Source organism: Gopherus evgoodei, chromosome 4 (assembly GCF_007399415.2).
Source record: "Gopherus evgoodei ecotype Sinaloan lineage chromosome 4, rGopEvg1_v1.p, whole genome shotgun sequence".
NCBI classification, from domain to species: Eukaryota; Metazoa; Chordata; order Testudines; family Testudinidae; genus Gopherus; species Gopherus evgoodei.
This window is the reverse complement of record NC_044325.1, coordinates 17,398,280-17,417,582: the sequence shown is the minus strand read 5'-3', so window position 1 is coordinate 17,417,582 and position 19,303 is coordinate 17,398,280. Positions and strand designations below refer to the sequence as shown.

The 19,303-nt window shown below is 45.1% G+C and overlaps 1 protein-coding gene across 7 annotated transcripts in view; it reads right to left on the bottom strand.

The window, feature by feature from the left end:
- Positions 1-19,303, bottom strand: part of SYNE2 (spectrin repeat containing nuclear envelope protein 2) — a 268,235-nt gene that overhangs the window by 151,368 nt on the left and 97,564 nt on the right. For all 7 annotated transcript variants that reach the window (XM_030558566.1, XM_030558561.1, XM_030558559.1 and 4 more), the window contains 8 exons: positions 18,866-18,985; positions 18,482-18,770; positions 17,034-17,200; positions 14,232-14,544; positions 12,950-13,117; positions 7,558-7,911; positions 5,453-5,587; positions 750-905 (listed from right to left, as the gene is read on the bottom strand). In XM_030558566.1, coding sequence (XP_030414426.1) covers positions 750-905; positions 5,453-5,587; positions 7,558-7,911; positions 12,950-13,117; positions 14,232-14,544; positions 17,034-17,200; positions 18,482-18,770; positions 18,866-18,985 — 1,702 coding nt within the window. The remainder of the gene's footprint in view (positions 1-749; positions 906-5,452; positions 5,588-7,557; positions 7,912-12,949; positions 13,118-14,231; positions 14,545-17,033; positions 17,201-18,481; positions 18,771-18,865; positions 18,986-19,303) is intronic.

Below are 19,303 nucleotides of genomic sequence, written 5' to 3'. Positions count from 1 at the left end.
CAGCACTGCAATTCAGGCCTTGCCAAGTGCCGAATAGAGCCGGACAATTACTTCCCGTGTCTTACACACGACACTCTTATTAATACACCCCAGAATTATATTACCCTTTTTCGCAACTCCATCAGGTTGTTGGCTTATAGTCAATTTGTGATCCACTACAAAACCCCAGGTCCTTTTCAGCGGTATTACTGCCTAGCAAGTTAGTCCTCATTTTGTAGTTGTGCATTTGATTTTTCCTTCCTAAGTGAAGTACTTTGAACTTGCCTTTACTGAATTGTATCTTGCTGACATCAGACCAATTCTCTAATTTGTCCAGGTTGTTTTGAATTCTAATCCTGTCCTCCAAAATGCTAGCAACACATCCCAGCTTGGTGTCACCTGCAAATTTTATAAGTATACTCTCCACTCTGTTATCTAAGTTATTAATGAAAATATTGAATAGTTCTGGACCCTTGACTGACCCCTGCGAAACCCCATTAGAGACACATGCTCAGTTTGACAGCAAACCATTGATAACTACTCTTTGAGTACAGTCTTTCACCCAGTTCTGCACTCACTTTATAGTGATTTCATCTAGATCACATTTCCCTAGTTTGCTTAAAGGATGTCATGTGGGACTGTGTCATCAGTCCAATGTAAAATGAGACTATATGCAACAGTTTAATAGTTCTGTGATTAGCTATATTATACCACATTGAATAAACTCAGCTATGTAATTAGTGAGGGAATGAGTTTTGCTGGTTCCATACCTCTATCTCTTTTAGTTGCTCATTTAGTAACACAACATCCAATTCTGCAGTTTGATTTTTCAGCTCAGCGACCTTTTGTTCCTCACCAATATATTCAGCATTTGCTTGGGCTTCAGGAAGAATCTGTTTCTGGAAAACCATTTCCACATTTGAATCCTGGAATGTAAAACAGGATTTTTCATTCTGCAATATACATAACAATGTAACATCTCTACTTTTATTTTTTCTATTTAGCCGCATGTGTTATGGATATGCCCAAATCCTGCCACTCTTCCTCCACAGCATCTCTACAACCCATTCTTTTCTTTCTGTCCCTGCTGCTAAAATTCTCATACAGACTCTTGTCCTCTCCTGCCTGGATTATCTCAGCCTGCTCTTCTATGGTCTCCCGGGGCATTCACTAATACAGTTCATACAAGTGCTAAGATGTTGCCCATCATTCTGATCATGTCATCAACACTTTGAATTCCTCCCCAGCTTACCCTCCTCCAACGCATCTTCTTCTGGCTGTTTATCACTGTCTTCAAAGTCCTGCTTAACTCTCTCCTACCCTACTCATCTGCTTGTTTCACTTTGCTCCCAAGCCCCCTTTGTTTAGCAGTGATGCCAGTCTCAGCACATCATTTGTTTCCTTTGTCATAACCATCTCCATGCTCCCTATACATGGAATGCTCTATCTTGACCATTTGCAAGGTCACTATTCTCTCCATGAGCTGACTGATAATGACAAGTATTTGTGAATAGTCTATATATTGCGATTGATAGGGAGAATGGCCTTGTTATTAAGGCACTGGACAGGGAAAGGGGTTTAATTCATGGTGCTGCCACCAACTCCTTGTATGACCTTGGGCAAACCACTTAAATCTCTCTATGCCTCAATTCCCTATCTGTAAAATGGAAATAATACTACTTCCCTTCCCCAACCCTTTATTTAGATTGTAAGCTCTTCAGGGCAGGGACTGTCTCTGACTACGAGTATGTACAGAACCTAGCACAATGAGGCCTGGTATCAATGGGAGGTTCCAGGTGGCGCCTTAATATAAATAATAATACAAATATCTTTTGTCAGCACAACACTGTATTACTAAAAGGTGTCCAAGTATCAGCGTGGCCATCTGATTTATCTGTTGTACCACCACCCACAACCCTCTGTCTGTCTCTGCTTATACTGTGAGCTCCTCAGGGGAGGGACCATGCCATCTGTTCAGTTTGGAAAGTGCCTTGCATGTAAGTTGCTATCGGAAATAAATAATAACAACAATAATTAACACTCTTCTTGTTACCTTTTTACTGTGAACCAAATATATCCAGTCAGGAAAATCAAATAACCAGGGAACTTTTCCATTTACCCTAACTACACAGCTACAGCAACTGTATCTACTAGACAAACACCAGGTTTCATCTTAAGAGGCCCTGAAGGACCATGAAATTGAAGGAAATGAAAAAAGTCAGCTGGCTGTCAGAGAGGAAGTGGGAAGACAGCATCATCAGACGGAACGTAAGTCACAAACATGAAGAAACAAGTGAAATGAAAGTGGGGAAAATGCAGAGTGGTATTATATGGTGTACATTTCTCTTCATATGTATATGGGGTTTCAGGCGCTACACATGCTGAGGCCCAGCTTAACACAGACAGACAAGGGAGTAATTCCTCTCCCTCAAATCTCCCCTGCATAGCAGAGTTAGTGCTCCCAACATTGCTGTGTTAGGAAAAGGAAAGAAACAAGTAATCAAAAAGCCTTAATCAGACAAGCTGACTAATAATTACAGTATTTCAAATGACAAGGTGGTGAACCCTACAATTACAAGTAAATGAGGCAAACGCAACTATGACTCATAAAAGATTACACCGGGCAAGGTTATGGTAAGGAAGATGATTTACATGAAGAAGCAGAACTGTAATTTTGTCATAACAAATGTTTTGAAAAATTGCAGTTAGTGATGGATTAGCTCTCTTCTTCTGACTTATGCATTTTACATTGCTTCATATGTGGGATGCACTAGCTTCCTGTCGAAGTGCTGGTTTTGAGCTATAAAGCCCTACCTGGTCTGCTTCTTGGATACATATGGTAAAAGACTACACTTCTCTTCCTATGTACCAGTCTAATGCTTGAGATTGACTGATGCCCTTCTGCACCTCGCTGAGTACAATCCTGTGGGACACACGGCAAAGTATTCTCAGAGAATGGTCCCCAGCCCTGGAATTTGCCTTGTTTTGGTCCAACAAGCCTCTGTATATAGTGAGGCATTTTCTGGAAGTGGATTCAACAGGGAGTTCTGCTCAGTTTTATTTCTGTTTGAATGAAACTTGAGCTAGATAGTGAGCTTATGACCTGGAGTAAGAAGCAGTGCATTTTTGCACAGCCTCAGGAGCAGCCAAGAGAGAAAGTCACAATCTCTCTCCCAGCTCCCCAGCTGCTCCAAGGAAGGAACAAAACTGCACTGGTCCATACACCTGCCACACATCTGTTGCAGCAAATATATTGCCTCAAGGGCAGTGGGGGGTGAGGTCAGAACCAGGACTTCACACAATCCTGCCCCATTCCATTCCCCTGCATGGTAGGAGAACGTGTAGGCTCTGCTTCCACTTCAATGCTGCTACCCAGGATACAGATAGCCAGCACAAGGGAGTATGGGGCGACTTACATACCCTTATTCCTTTGCTCCAGCACAAAGCACAAGCCACAATCTGGCCCTTGGTCATTACAGGTTTTTGTAATCATACTCTGGTTATTGTACAGTTACAGTAGTAGATATTAATTACATCTGGCCAGACACCACACAAAGAGCAAATGTTTTTATAAACAGAAACACAGATATACATATTAGCGGGGTAAAATGCTAAAAGAACATCACAGGTGTAGACTTATTTCCAGCGTCAAGTGGCTTGCAACACAGCGTTGTCAGCAAATCACTTCAAGGCCACCCACACGGATGAAATAAATCAATCCACATGTATTTCGAGTGTATAGGATAAATTCTCATTTTCATTATCATGGAGTTAGAGACGTAAATCCCCACACACCGAGGCGAGAATACGTCAGTGTAACTGAATGGGATGTTTATTGCTATCATTCCCTCTGTAACTAAATTTTAAACATGTATTTTTTATGATTCCGCTGACCCTTAGTACCTTGAGTACAATTACCTCCTCTTTTTGATTGATTGCCTTTGTCATTTCATTATCATCACACAGAGTAGTAGGAAACATTTTCAGCTGTACTCCACTTCCTCGCATGCCACCCTGTTCAGTCACCACCAGTATCCCTATATTGTGCTTCCCCTGGTTTGTTTGTTTTAAAAGTTTACTATTAGTAAAGAGCTACATGCTGACACCAATACTCACACAGAGTAGTGTCCTACTCCACTGTGGTCCCACTAAAGTCAGTGGAACTGCTTGTGGAGGAAGGTCCTTGCTCTTAACCCACAGTCAAAGCGTCAAAATTTGCTCTTAAATGATTATTTAGAGTCAAGATGTATCGTATTTATTAAACTGAGCTTTAGCCTATAATGACATGCAGCAGAGCTGCCCAAATGGGAGGGGAGCTAGTGGGACACCCAGATGATGTGAACTCAGTGTCTGCAGCAGCACCTGCCAGTCACCAGGCAGCAAAGGAGCACAGCTGTGCCATGGCAGAGACACTGGATTGGCTAAGGCAGTCAGGTGGCATGCCCTTAAACCCAACAGCTACAGAGGATCAGCAGCTGTTCACTGCACATGCCTCTGGATTTTCTACCTCGGTGTACGTGCCCAATTGCAAGTCCTGCTCCGGCCTTGCTGTAGCCTAGACCCTGCCCTGAACCCAGCCTTCCTCCAGTTCGGTCCCAGCCCTGCTCCTGTCTTCCTTGACTCCATTTAATCCGGTTCTGACCTTCAGCTTGGATTCCTGGCTCTGACTCTGTACCAACCCTTGGCTTTGGCATTCAGACTCTGACTATAGTTCTAATCTTGGTCCCTGGCTCCCGAGCCTGACTCCTGCTCTGACAGCCAGCGATTGTGGAAAATCAATAAAAAGGCCTAAAACTATGTGTAGGACAATCTAATGGTGAAAGGGGCAAGAGCTACCTATTCATAAATCAAGTTGTGCCCTGAAAGCATTTTAAACAATCTAGACACCTAGTTCTAGAAAAGTAACTCAGACCTCGATTCTGTAAGCGGATCCCACAGGCATGAGCGTCCACCCATGCAGAGCTGCTTGTCGAATCAGGACCTTAATTTCCACCAAAAAAATTACGTCATTATTCCCACAACTTCTAGTATTTGTACCACAACTTCTCCTTAAAGGTACCTGATAATCCTACAGCCATAGTTGTGATTCTTCTTCCTTCTTCTAGAGGTATCTGTATTTCTGGTTTCCACAACACTTTGATGGTCTTTTCTCTGTCTCAGTTTTACCCATGGGCTGGGAGACAGTCTTAATGGTGGTTCTTTGAGTGGTCTCTTCACATTCCACCTTTGGAGTCAAGGCACCTGTGCCTTGAGCCAACCGGCACCACTGGCACATTGTGTGCAGGTGAACAAGCAGAGGTCACATCAAAAAACTCCGGCTACAGACAGGTAACCTTTATTTCCCCAAACAATAGTGCATGTCCCACTGAGATCCACACACATTACTGTTCCTTTTTTTATTCTTGACATCATGACATTTAAAGCTATACACACCCACACTTTACCCTTTAATTAGAACTTATTTCTCTGTTACCTGAGCTCTTTGCTCTTGCGTGTTCTTGCTTTGATGTGAATCTTTTAGAGGACAGTCTGCCAATAATCTGCTTTCTTCAGAATGTAGATTATTTTGTTGTTCTTTCTCTGCTACATTTCCATTTAAACGTTGACCCTAACAGAACAAGTAAAAAAACAATATTTAAAATGAAAAATATTAACCTGTGAAACATAATCTACAGAAAGAGGTAAAAAATATCCTTGTACTGTGAGGTTGGCACAAAGGAAGTAGAAACCTGTTGGCTTTAAAAGCTGTCTCTTATTTTGTTATAAAACTACTACAAAAGAAGCTCTTTAGGATTTACTGTCAAACAACGGTCACAGCATGTTTTTTCTTTTACCACTTCCTCTCCTCACTCTCCTTGAAACTCCTGACCCAAATATTCAATCTGATTATATAAAAGACAGAAACTGAAGCAGGAATTGACGATTGATGTTGTGACGTTGCACTCTATATGATTTTATGAAAATATGCTAATGTGAATATAATGTAACTGGAATATGCTTCATGCAAAAGGTCTCTTGTAAGGTATCATTACAAAGCTTATAATCTATTGTGTGGTCATCCTATTTGTATAAATGTATCACTCTTGTATCTAAAACTAGAAATATGAAATATAACTCTGAGGTACTATTGTAGTTATGCAAAGTGTGAGCCATTAATGGTGGTTTGGAATCTTGATGGCTCCCATCAGCCAGGACAACTGACTATGGATGGCTCTTTTTGCAGGCAAGCCTTCCTGTGAGTCAGGCTGGGAGGAATCAAGGCTTGGAGTCTTACAGTGACATGTGATCATGTCACCTGAACTGGAATCCATCTTTATCCTGGTGCTTTTCCATTTAGAAGGATGGGTGGGAACCCACAGAGGGACAAAGGATTCCCGCCTTGTGAAAAAGATATATAAGAGGGTGGAACAGAACAAAGGGGGCTGCAATCATGAGAAATCCCGTAGCTACCATCTGAGCTGGAACAAGAGCTGTACCAGGGGAAAGGATTGTGCCCGGACTAGGAAGGTGTCCAGTCTGTGATAGAAGCTTATTGAAACATCTCTGAGGATGAGATTTTATCTGCATTCAGCTTTCGTACTGCATTAGGCTTAGACTTGCATGTTTTATTTCATTTTGCTTAGTAATTCACTTTGGATTGTCTTATTATTTGGAACCACTTATATCTTACTTTCTGTATTTAATAAAATCACTTTTTACTTATTAATTAACCCAGAGAATATATCGGGGGTGGGGGACAGCTGTGCATACCTCTCTATCAGAGTTATAGAGGGTGAACAATTTATGATTTTACCCTGTATAAGGTTTATACAGGGTAAAACGGATTTATTTGAGGTTTGATCCCATTGGGAGTTGGGTACCTGAGTGTTGGAGACAGGAGCACTTCTTAAGCTGTTTTCAGTGAAGCCTGCAGCGTTTGGGGGAAGTGGTTTAGACCTGGGTCTGGGTTTGTAGCAGAGCCGGCTCTAACCGTTTCGCTGCCCCAAGCACGGCGGCACGCTGCGGGGGGCGCTCTGCCGCTCGCCAGTCCCGCAGCTCCAGTGGACCTCCCGCAGGCGTCCCTGCGGATGCTCCATCAGAGCCGCGGGACCTGCGGATCCTCTGCAGGCACACCTGCGGGAGGTCCACCGGAACCGCCTGCTGCCCTCCCAGAAACCAGCAGAGCGCCCCCCGCGGCATGCCGCCCCAAGCACGCACTTGCCGCGCTGGGGCCTGGAGCCGGCCTTGGTTTGTATCAGACTAGCATGTCTGCCTCAAACCAAGCAGGGCACTGAAGTCCCAAGCTGCCAGGGAAAATGGGCTCAGAGGTGGTCTCAGCACATCATTTGGCAATTCCCAAAGGGGGTTTCTGTGATCCAACCCGTCACAGATGTTTTAAATAGAGAGTGTGTATCATGCTATTGTAATGTGCTGAACAGGTTTGGAGAATTTTTTTACATGCGTTGGTTTATAATTGGGCAATTAATGGAAAGTTTTATTAGGAAACTGAAAAGGTGCAATTAATTACATGCTTTTGAGAGACTGATGCCTCTTCGCCCAGAATTTCTCATTCTAGTTGTCATAAACACACATACTTACGTTATTTAGTTTCCAGCATTCTTCCAGCTCTTCTGTTCTGCTGTTCTCTTCAACAGCAGTGGGAATATCAGAAACGACCTGCTTCTCTCTCTTTATCATTGTATCTGCCTTATCCTGCATCTTTATTTCATCAGCAAACGCATACTTTGACTCAGGGGTGTTACTCAGAACATTCTCACCCTCTTGCTTGATATTTTTAAGTCTGTCCTTCAAATTCCTGTGTTTACACTGAAATGTTTCCATTTCATCCTTAGTAATCTTCTGTTCTGCTGAAGAGGTGTTCTGTTCAACAGATTCTGCTAAAGCCAAAATCTTCTTTAATGTGTCTTCACATTGACTAAGAGGTGCCTGTTCCTTTAAATGAGATGAAAACATTTTTTATTGAAAAGTGTCTTCATTCAATTTACCCAATGTTAAGAAGACATTTGTAATAAATAATAATAATAATAATAATAGCTGTATACAGTGAATTACTAAAATCATTAACTTCTGTCATGAAAGGCAACTTATGCTGCAAGACTCATGAAATATTCATGTAAGCCTGCCTACCTGACAGCTTCAGAAAGTCAAATACTGCAACTGTATTTTTAAAGACAGCTGGATGTTTTTGTGATCAGGAACAACATCTGCAACTATATAAATTAGTGGAACAATCACATTTTATGCCTCAGGGCATATGCTGAACTTGGCAAGGTTTAAGGAGGAAGTCTCCTTCCTCCCCACACCTCTATTATGTACTGCATTTAACAACCTCTTAGAGGGACAATGAGGGAGTTAACTTTCTTCTGAAGAAACAGGAATTCCCCGGTTTAGGAGTCAGGGTGCCTCACTTGACAGACCAATGGTCTGAGCTGGTATGTCATCCTTCAATATCTTTCTATACTCAATGACAACACTGATATTCCTTTGAAGTATATTTTCACAGAATCAAAATACCAGGTTTTTAATAACGATTTAATACTCAGACTGGCTCATGCAATTGTCCAGTCTGTCTCAAACCGAGCTACTCTATCCAGACAGTCTGCATTCAGAACACTGGCTAATTTAGACACAGCAGCCATATGTTTGAGAATTACTCTCTTCCTTGTGCCCACTGAACAGAAGTTGAGTTTTGGAAACTGTCATAACTATAAAGGGAAGGGAATAGCCTTCCTGTGTACAATACTATAAAATCCCTCATGGCCAGAGACACCAAAATCCTTTTACCTGTAAAGGGTTAAGAAGCTCAGGTTGAAGGATTTTGGTGTCTCTGGACACCTGAGCTTCTTAACCCTTTACAGGTAAAAGGATTTTGGTGTCTCTGGCCAGGAAGGATTTTATAGTATTGTTCACAGGAGGGCTGTTCCCTTCCCTTTATAGTTATGACAGAAATCTAAATGATCTAGGGCCCAAGTCTGCTTCCAGTAACGCCAACAGAAAAAGTCCCTTGATTTCATTGGGAGCAGGGTCATAAATGCAGTTACCTCAGAAAAGGTACATCACCAGAGGTGAAAGTAAGCAGGTACGGGCCGGTACGGAGGACCGGTAAGAAAAGGTGCAGTAGTATACCCGCAAGAAAATGGAGCGTTCTCTCCCTCTCGGACTCCTCCTCCTGGCTCCAGCAATATTGAAGGTCCGGGGGCCCGGCTCCACAAATGTTCAGGGCCGGGTCTCCCTCCTGGCCCCACCGGTTGCCTCCCCTGAGTGTGCCCCGGCCCCCCTCTGCTGCCCCCATACACCTCCCTGGGTCCCAGACCGTGTCTCTCTCCTGAAGATCCATGCTGCCTGCATGCATTAAGTGCTGCCGCAGGGTCCTAGTGCCCCCCCTCCACTACTGCTAGGGCAGGCTGCCCTTCCCCCTCAGATCCTTTCATTTTCCGGTGGGACCCTCCACCAGTACAGCCACCCCCCCGCCAGCAGTCACTGCTCTTGTCCCGTGCTGGGCAAGGGGAAGCCCCATCCCCCACCCCCAATGAGGCTACAGTGAGGGGCAGCAGCAGGAGAGGAGGCGCACATGTGATGGCAGCCCCCCCCCACCTGACATGGCACCTACCACAGGGGTGGTGAGGGGGATTCCTGTACCTGAGAGGGGCCCTAGGAGCACGTGCAGTAACAGTGGGGGGATGAGTGTGCTGCTGGGGGGGAGAAGGGGGTCCTTACCCCAGAACTCGCTGCTGCCGGCAGGGAGAGGGCTGGGGAGAGTCCTCCTCTCTGGCTCCAGTCCCAGGGCAGCCTGCCTGCACCCCAAAGTCATCCCCATTCCTGTCCCACCCCAGAGTCCACACCCCCAGCCACAGCCTTCATCCTCCCGCACCCCAACCCTCTGTCCTAGCCCTAAGCCTCTCCAACACCCCAAACCCCTCATCTCCAGCCCCAGCCCAAGCCCTCATCCCCATGCACTCTAACCCTCTGCCTCAGCCCTGAGTCCCCTCCCACACCCCAAACCCCTCATCCCCAGCCACACCCCAAATCCACGCCCAGCTTCACCCCACAGCCCTCACCCCTGCACCCCATCCCTCCGCACCCCTTCACATCCCCAAACTCCCTCCCAGAGCCTGCACCCTGCACCCCTCCTGCACCCCAGTCCCCTGCCCTGCCCTGGCCCACAGCCTGCACCCCAGACCTCCTCCCCCACCCAAACTCCCTCCCAGAGCCTCGGGCAGGTGGGGGTGGAGTTTGGAGGGGGCAGAGTTTGGGCAGGGGCAGGTTCTGGGTGTTAGGGGGCTTATTCCTTCACCCTCTCACCAGGGCCGGCTTTAGGAAGTGCGGGGCCCAATTCAAACATTTTCGGCAGGGCCCTGGCAGGGATGACTTAAAAAAAAAAGTGGGAAAAAAAGCCTATTATTTACTTTCCATAACTATATAAATAATAAAAAACATTGCATCATATATGCTGTTGATTGGTTATTAATGACTGCTGTTTCACATGTGTGGGTCCCAGCTGTTCCCTGCCCACCTCATTGAAGCAGGTGTGCAGGGTTACTGTCCTGGAACTGCAGGGCAGCAGTGGACATGGGGCTGGCTGGAGGCAGGGCAAGGGGTGCGGGGTTGGTTGGAGATAGGGGGTATGTGGGGCTGACTGGCTTCAGGCAGGGCCGCGGGGGGATGCAGCAGAGGTTGGCAGGGCTGGAGACAGAGGCAGAGACTGGCTGGCTTCAGGCAGGGGGGTGCAGCAGGGGTTGGCTGGAGACAGGGCAGGGTGTGCAGGGCTGGTGCGGGCAGCAGTGTGTGTGGGGCTGGCTGGCTTTGGACAGGGCCACGGGTGTGTGGCAGGGGTTGACTGGAGACACGGCAGGGGGTTTGACAGGGACTGGCTGTGGGCACGGGGTGCAGAGCTGGCTGCAGGCGGGGGAGCGGGGCTGGTGTGGGCAAGGCAGAGGGTGCAGCAGAGGCAGCTGGAGCCCCAGCCCTTTAAATAGCCTCCAAGCTCCCTGCTATCCCAGGGCTTTGGGGGCTATTCAAAGGGCCCGGGGCTCCCCAGCTTCTGCCCTGCCCTGGACCTTTTAAATAGCCGCGGGAGCCCTGGAGAATGCATGGTGGTGGTGGGGCTCTGGCGGCTATTTAAAGGACCGAGGTGGCAGAGGCAGGCAGCTGGAGCCCTGACCCTTTAAATAGCGCCCAGAGCCCCTCACTACCCCAGGGCTCTGAAGGATATTTAAAGGCCCAGAGCTCCAGCCGGGAGACCAGGGCCTCAGGGCTTGCCGCGCTCTGGCTGGAGCTCCAGCCAGGAGAGCGGGGCCTCGGGGCTTGCCGCGCTCCGGCCAGAGCTCCAGCCGGGAGAGCGGGGCTTGCCGTGCTCCGGCCAGGGCTCCAGCCGGGAGAGCGGGGCTTGCCGCGCTCCCGCCTGCGCTTCGCTCAAGGGAGTGGGACCACGGAAGACCCCTGAGCAGATCGCAGCCAGGGACCCGGGGTAAGTTTAAAAAAAAGAGATGTCTAAGGCGCGGGGCCCAATTCCTGAGAATCGGGCGAATCGGCCTAAAGCCGGCCCTGCCTCTCTCTTGCATGAACAGAGAGCAACAATACCCAAAGTCCAAAGGCGCAAACAATTCGATGTTTATCAGGGTGAACTTTCAGCAAGCATGATTCCAGTTTCCTTCCTAAGTGTCCCCCTTCCCAGCTCTGACACCACAGAGCCTTGCCTGTGTCCCTGTTCCTGTTCCCATCCCGTTCCCATTTCCCCCTTTAGCAAAACATGAACCCAATTCCCCCAGTCCCTGTTCCCATTCCCCCCACCCCTTTCTGATTGACTGCAGACTATATAGTAAAACCTGTGTTTTGCTTAGCTATTCCTTAACCAATTATTTTGCTGAAATTTAACTAACCAATCCTAACATACTGTAACATGGTTATTTAACCAATTATATTTTACCACCTTCATTGGTTTACACCCCAAAAAAATTAATTTTACAGCATACAGAAACAGTAATTTTAATTCTAATTCTTTCTTTTATACCTTTATAACTAGCTAAGCAATAAGAATACACCTAAATTCTTAAAGTATAGGCCTTTGCAAACATGCCTGAATATCTATATCCTAACACTGGGCACCACCAAAATTTCTACAAACCTGCCACCCCTGCCGGCAAGAGCTGGTGCACCATACCGGGGTGGACCAGCTTCCTGAGGCAGCAATTTAAAGGACTGGAGACCAGAGTCCTTTAAATTGCTGCCAGAGCCCTGCTGCCAGAGCCCTGGGGTAGCGGCAGTGGGGCTTGGGTGGCAATTTAAAGGGTCCAGGGCTTCTGCCGCCGCTACCGCCCCAGGCCCTTTAAATCGCCGCTGGAGCCCCATTGCCGCTACTCCAGCGCTCTGCGGACAATTTAAAGGGCCTGGGATGGCAGAGGCAGTGGGAGCCCTGGGCCCTTTAAATAGCCACCGGAGCCCTGCTGCCACTACTCCAGGGCTCTGGAGATGATTTAAAGGGCCCTGGAGGGTAGCAGCAGCCAGAGCCCCAGGGCTCCATTGGCAATTTAATGGGCCCGGGGCGCCGCTGCAGTACAGCAGCTAGAGCCCCGGGCCCTTTAAATCGCTCCCGAACCTCAGGGCTCACAGCCACCTCTGCAGCTGGGAGCTCAGGAGGTGATTTAAAGGATTGGGGCTCCCAGCTGCTGCTACCACAGCCTGAGCCCCGGGCCCTTTAGATCCTGATGTAAAGGGCCTGGAGATTTAAAGGCCTTGCCTCTTCCGGTGGAGGCCACACCCCTCCTCAGGACTCTGGAGTACTGGCAAGTCCTTTAAGTTAACTTTCACCCCTGTACATCACCCACACTTTACATTTTGAGGGGATGGGGTGGTCTAGTCAACTGGATTAATATAATTAACTCTCTTCCCTTATAAACACAGTACTGTCTTGAAGCTCTGTGATCCTGCGGCAGGGATCCATTAACAATAGTATCCAAAAACTGCATCATACCTGCAATTTCAACTGCTGCTGTTTCTCAGCTGCTGGCTTTTCCATTGAGGTATCAGTACAATGACAAAGCTCCGCTGATAGTCTCTTCAGTGTGCTACTCAAGGCTGCCAATGTATCCTGGAACCCATGGCGTTCTTGACCATGACCTTCCAGTGCCTGCACGGAGTTCTAGAAGCCAAGCAGTTTCTACAGTTAGTGCAGTGCTACCTCATTCAAAACACAGTACATATGGGTGGATGCTTACAGAAGGGTTTAAATAGCATGCTAGGGAATTAAACTGTTTAGAAATTAAAAAGGTTGCCAGTTATTTGCATCTAAAACTAATGGCAACTATACTTCACCATGATCAAACAAACAGGCAGATCCATTCCCTGGACAGTTGTATCCCTCCCATCACTGCATTGTAAAAAAACACAGTCTTAAATGTAGTTGTACGAAAATCCCTGTTTGTTATTCTCCTTCCCATAATCACTAGTCTATCTTTAGAATGTAAGCTCCTCTGGTCAGGGGTTGTCCCTTCTTGAATGTCTGGAAAGTATCTAGCCCATTGTGGGCACCACCATAAACAAACAATAAACAGGATGTGGAGAACATGCTCAGGGAGACCACACTGCACAGCTATGCTCCTCAGAGGAGCCATCTTCTGTCCGAACATGAAGGATGTTGGGGGAGAGAACATCAGGGTAGGTGCAGAGGCAAAGCCAGCAGATCAACACCTATGTGGAACCAACAGCTAACCCTCATCCTCCTGCATGAGGGAGGAGGACACAACGGCAGTGAAGGCTACAGTAACTCTGCAGGAACAGATTCGTAAAAGGCCTCTTTCTCCTCCTCTTTGCACTTTGTAACCATTTACCCCTGTACCAATATGCTAATTACCAAAATGCTAATGTTCTGATTTGTTGTTTGTCAGTATTTCACACTCACCAGCCCCCACTTTGGGTAATCGTTTACTCCTGGGCAAAGGGCAAAGCAGTAGAGGATCAAAATCTTAAGTGGTTCCCCCTTCCACTCTGTGGCCTGGGGAAGGATTCTGTACCTACCAATATGCAGAGGAACTCACCACTAACAACTATTTCAGCTTTGCCTAGTGGAGAAGATTTGGCTTTAATTATTTCACTACAGGAAACTAGTAAAGAAATTCACTTCAGAGTGTCCTCACTTTGTACCACAACATTCTGATCTGATAGCTTAATGAGATAACAAGCAAATAATGAGAACTTTAAATAATTTGGTATACTAAAACTAATAATATGATAAGGAAATATGGCATGATTCCAACCTGCAACTGGCTGAGCAGACTTTCATGCAGATATTTTAGTTCTATCCGTGATTCTTCCATGAAGCAGGAATCCTCAATGCAATCCCATAGATAATCTCCTTGGCTTTTTAATTCATTTAATAGGAACATTAAACCTTCTGCTTTCTGCAGGAGTTTTATATAACTTGTTAACTGAGTTTGTTTCTCCTGCAAACCAGCCTGAACATCAAAACCTAATTCCTGCTGCAGCTTCTTCAGTTCAGTCAGCACTAATCTCAAATCTTCTTTGCTTTGCATGTATTGTTTGCTTTGAAGTTGAATCTGTTCTTGGTGGCTTGAAGAAGGGGGGGAAATACAGTAATAGAATTCAAGGATTTTGTATTATTTGTTTAGAAATATTAAACTGCAGACATTAAATCATTAGATCCAATTATAATCATGAGGTTTATTCTTTGAGTTGTAAATTACCCATAAATAGTAAGGCAGGAATTTTCAAAGGGGCATAAGGGAGTATAGCATCCAAATATCATTACATTTCAGTGGTGATTGAGTGCTTAAATCCCTTAGGCTCCTTTTAAATCTCAGCCTATGAAAACATAGTTGTTAAAATCTGAGACCTGCTGCTCATGCTGTATATTCTTTGCTTCTCATTCCAATTCAAGTTTTATTTTTAACTGCTAAGTTAAACCTACTGTCTTTATGACCCTTTTGTTGAAGGGTTCTTAAAAAATGTAATATACTGTAGAAAATACACGTATTACCTTTTCATGATCATGAAAAGGATTTAAATACTGTGAAAAACAGGCAACTGTAATTACTCATACAAAAGGCGAGCAGCACACTCACATTTTCCTGTATGTTCATACCTTCAGTGGGTACGTAAATATATTTTGCAGATAGAACTTATGTGCCAATAATTGAAAATATGACCTATTATGAACAGATCAAAATAAATAGATGTAGCTAAATCCAGAGTAACATTATTAATTTAATGTAAAACAGTGACTAGAACCCAGAAAAGAATTCTTGAAATGTGCCCACTGCAACTTTTATGTGAGTGGGTCTGTGTCTGGCTAGGTGGAAGAAGTAGTGCATTGCCCCTTTAAGGACTCTTTGCAACAGGGGAGAGAGAAAGAAAAAAGCTTACAGGGAAGGGCACAATGCACTTGGGGTGAGGTCAAGGTCACTGCATTGCCCTTCCCGCTCACTGGAAGAGTGGAAGGGCTATTTACACCCCATAGAGCCACGGAGATGCCCTCTTTACCAGGATTGGGCTGGAAGAATCCCTTCTGGGAGCTGAGTAAGAGGGGTTGAGGGCTCCTCCATCTCATCAGCGGGGAGATGACCCCCTTTCCTTTTCCTGACCTCCTTTAAGGGAGCTGGGGTGGGGTGCTGGGGCTCCTACGTTTGGATCAGCAGGGACATGACCCCTTCCTCCCTGCACTGTACAACTTGCTGCCTGGTACTCCCAGATATTATAAGTGAATAAAGATGTAACCTAATTAAATCACATCCATGGCCTTCTGTCTTCCAGCATGGACACATACTGCACGTTTCAATTCATGTGATATAAACAAGAAGAATCTCTCGCAGAGCTAGAGCAAACTGGTTTCTAACAGGGTGACTTGCCCCATGGGTCAAAGAATCTGGGGCTAAGCTAACCCTGATTACAGGATGAGCCCCACCTGAGTGGAATCAGATAATTCCCTATAAAGGGCAGCAGGTGGCTGTAGGGGAGATGCTCAGAGAGTACAGAGACTGCTAGGGGTTTGCTGGCTTGAGCAAGGCCTGGGATTTGAGAATAAGACTTCAGGCAGAAAGGGCTGTGAGTGTCCTGCTACGGCAGGTGACCCTGGGCAAGCAAGGAAAGGGTACAAAATCTCTCTAGACAAGGAAGCCTCAGAATAGGAAAAGAAATGTTTGGCTGGGGGACGTAATTATAACTAATTGAGTTATTTTCTGTGAATAAACCCACTTTCCAAGAAGGGGTATTTTTGACCTCAGAAAAATGTGTAGAGTCTGTCTAAGGAGCTATTTGAGGGAGAAATTATTAGCCATGCACTGCAGAGGCACTCCTAGCCATGGAGGGGCCCTCAGTAAGCAGTCACATCACTACATGGTCTTTAAAAACTCTGTGCTGCTAGTGACACACAGATTTCCTTAAAAAGAACAGGAGTACTTGTGGCACCTTAGAGACTAAAATTTATTTGAGCATAAGCTTTTGGGGGCTTCAGCCCACTTCACAATGACGCCCACGAAAGCTTATGCTCAAATAAATTTGTTAGTTTCTAAGGTGCCACAAGTACTCCTGTTCTTTTTGTGGATACAGACTAACACGGCTGCTACTCTGAAACAGATTTTCTTAAATCCTAAGATTGATTCTGACAGCGTAAATCTGTTATAAGGCCAGATCATGGCTGGCCCTGGATCGGTTGCAAAGGGCACATGGAACAGTTACCATCTCAATGGGAACAAAGAAGGCACTAGGTTAGTGCTGCCAATAGCTATTCCAAAACTGGGGTTGGATGAACAACTCCTCTCTGTATTGCCAACTCCATCCAGAGCTCCCAGAGGAATTCTGGCTGAGCTGGCCAAAACCTTTCTACTAGGAGTTTCTGCTGTTCCTCCTCACACCCTATACTCATGGCCACAATATGTCCCATCATGAATAGTGCAGAAATTCAAACATTTTTCTAGTTGTTATTTTCATGTCCTGCCAAAACAAAGAGCATAGAAACTATATACTGTGCAAAGCAGGAAGAGGAATTGATAGCCATAGTAGGTCAAGCTACAGTACTGGTCACTTTGTAAGCTCCATGGTACCTTAGAGATTCGGTGGTTAAATGAACAGTGTACTCCCATTGATTCTGGAGATCAGAAATAGTCTGTTGAATGGCGGGGTCCTTCACTCCTTCAGTACTTAAGATTTTGCCCAGCGCTCTGATGTTTTGCATTTTAGCATCTCCCTTATCTTTGAGAAAAACTATTTCCTGCATTAAACAAAAGAGCAGAAGCAGAACATGTAACATACTTTATTCATTTACTTGTAGTTATTCTAACAAAGGGTATCACCTGCAAAAGGTTTTATTCTTTGTCTACTGTTGTTGAACAAAAACAATTATCACTTCTACGTCCTACATAATTGATATTAATAATTGGATGGATAATCCAGTTTAAATGTTAGCATTCCAAAATGTACCTAAGATTTTTTAACACACACATTCCCTAATACTGCTATAGACCAGTGGTTTTCAACCAACGGTTCGCATACCCCTCAGGATACGCAGAGGTCTTCCAAGGGTACATCAACTCAGGTAGATATTTGTGTAGTTTTTCAACAGGCTACATAAAAAGCATCAGCAACGTCAGTACAAATTAAAATTTTATACAGACAATTACTTGCTGATGCTGCTCTATACACTATACACTAAAATGTAAGTACAATATTTATATTCCAATTGATTTATTTTATAATTGTCTGGCAAAAATGAGAAAGTAAGCAATTTTTCAGTAATAGTGTGCTGTGACACCTTTGTATTTTGATGTCTGATTTTGTAAGCAAGTAGTTGTTAAGTGAGGTGTAACTTGGGGGATCACAAGACAAATCAGACTCCTGAAAGGCATACAGTAGTCTGGAAAGGTTGAGAACCGCTGCTATAGAAGAACAAAACATCAATATCATTCTGATAAAATAAAGCAAAAATTTGCTTCAGATACTATGAGTGAAAGCCTAAAACCCACTGCAGCCCCTTTAAGCTGTGTATAAAGGCCAAAGCACCATAAAGACCCATTTCTAGCTGGAGGAGGATTCTCCCACCCCGGGCACTGCAGAAGATAACGGTAAGGCTTACCCTATGAGGACAGAAATCTCAGCATAGGACGTTGGTGGATAGGTAGGGGGGATCAGAGGTGAGCCAACAGAACACAGTACTGCCAATATTCCAGTCAGCACTGAAGCCTACAAGGCAACCGTGGGGAGGTTGCTATAACTTACACAGGCCCTGGGCTGTCTAATTTATACTGGGGATCTTTCCAGCATCTGGAACAGTCAGGACTGGGAGGGCACAAAGCCACTGTAGCCCTCCCTTCCCCCTAGGCTGAGAGTTCTGTGCTGCCCAACTGCATTTAATTAACCACACAACCACATGCTTAGTTGTACACTGTAATCCATCAATGACATATGGTAGGTCTAATGAGATTATTACACACCATACATTTCCCATATATGACACTCAACTGGCAAAATCAGAGTAATAAGTGTGCTGCAGTACCTTTATCTGATGTATCCTTTCTTCCAGTGGCAACTCGCCTTGCCGTGAACTCAAGCCAATAACTGATTCTTTAAGTCTTTTTATCCAAGAAGACATGTTCTGTGCAAGCGCTTCAAAATTCTGCCCTTCCATGGACCGTGTCTGACTAATTCCTAGTGCTTCACTTATCTGTGTCTGTAGTTCCTGATACCGACTAATGAGATGACTGGATTCGGACACTGTTTCATCTCTTGTAAACCCAGATTCCCTCAAAGAATTTGCCAGCTGAGATAAGGAGTCAAATGATTCTCTGAAAAATACAACAAATGAATCACAGTGTATCTGCTGTAACAAAGAGGAGTCAAGAAAGATACAAACTACCCCCCTTCCCCAAGACAAGGCTACCTCTGCTTTATTAGCATTTGGTAAAAGTTTTCTAATTTTATCTTCTCATTTTTGGTCTCTGGCAATTTTTCTTCCTGAACGGTGAGCCATTCCTTCAAGCCACTGCTGTCTTCTTGAAGTCTAAAGAAACAACATACACAAAAATGTATACGTTGGTAAGTAAAAAGTATTATATCTGTAATTACTAAAAATCATTGACAATAACATTTCACTGTAACAGATATGAAATCATCTGGGCTGTGATTTAGCAAGGTATTATGCACATCTGTAACTAAGCATGTGAGTAGCCCCACTGATTTCAAATGAACCATTGACAAAAGTTTTAAGCATATGCTCAAATATGTTGCTGAATTGGGGTCCTCATGATCTCTTTATTGTTAAGAAAACTGAAGAAGTGAGACAAAACAGAAGAAAACAGCAGATTCCTCAGTAACACAT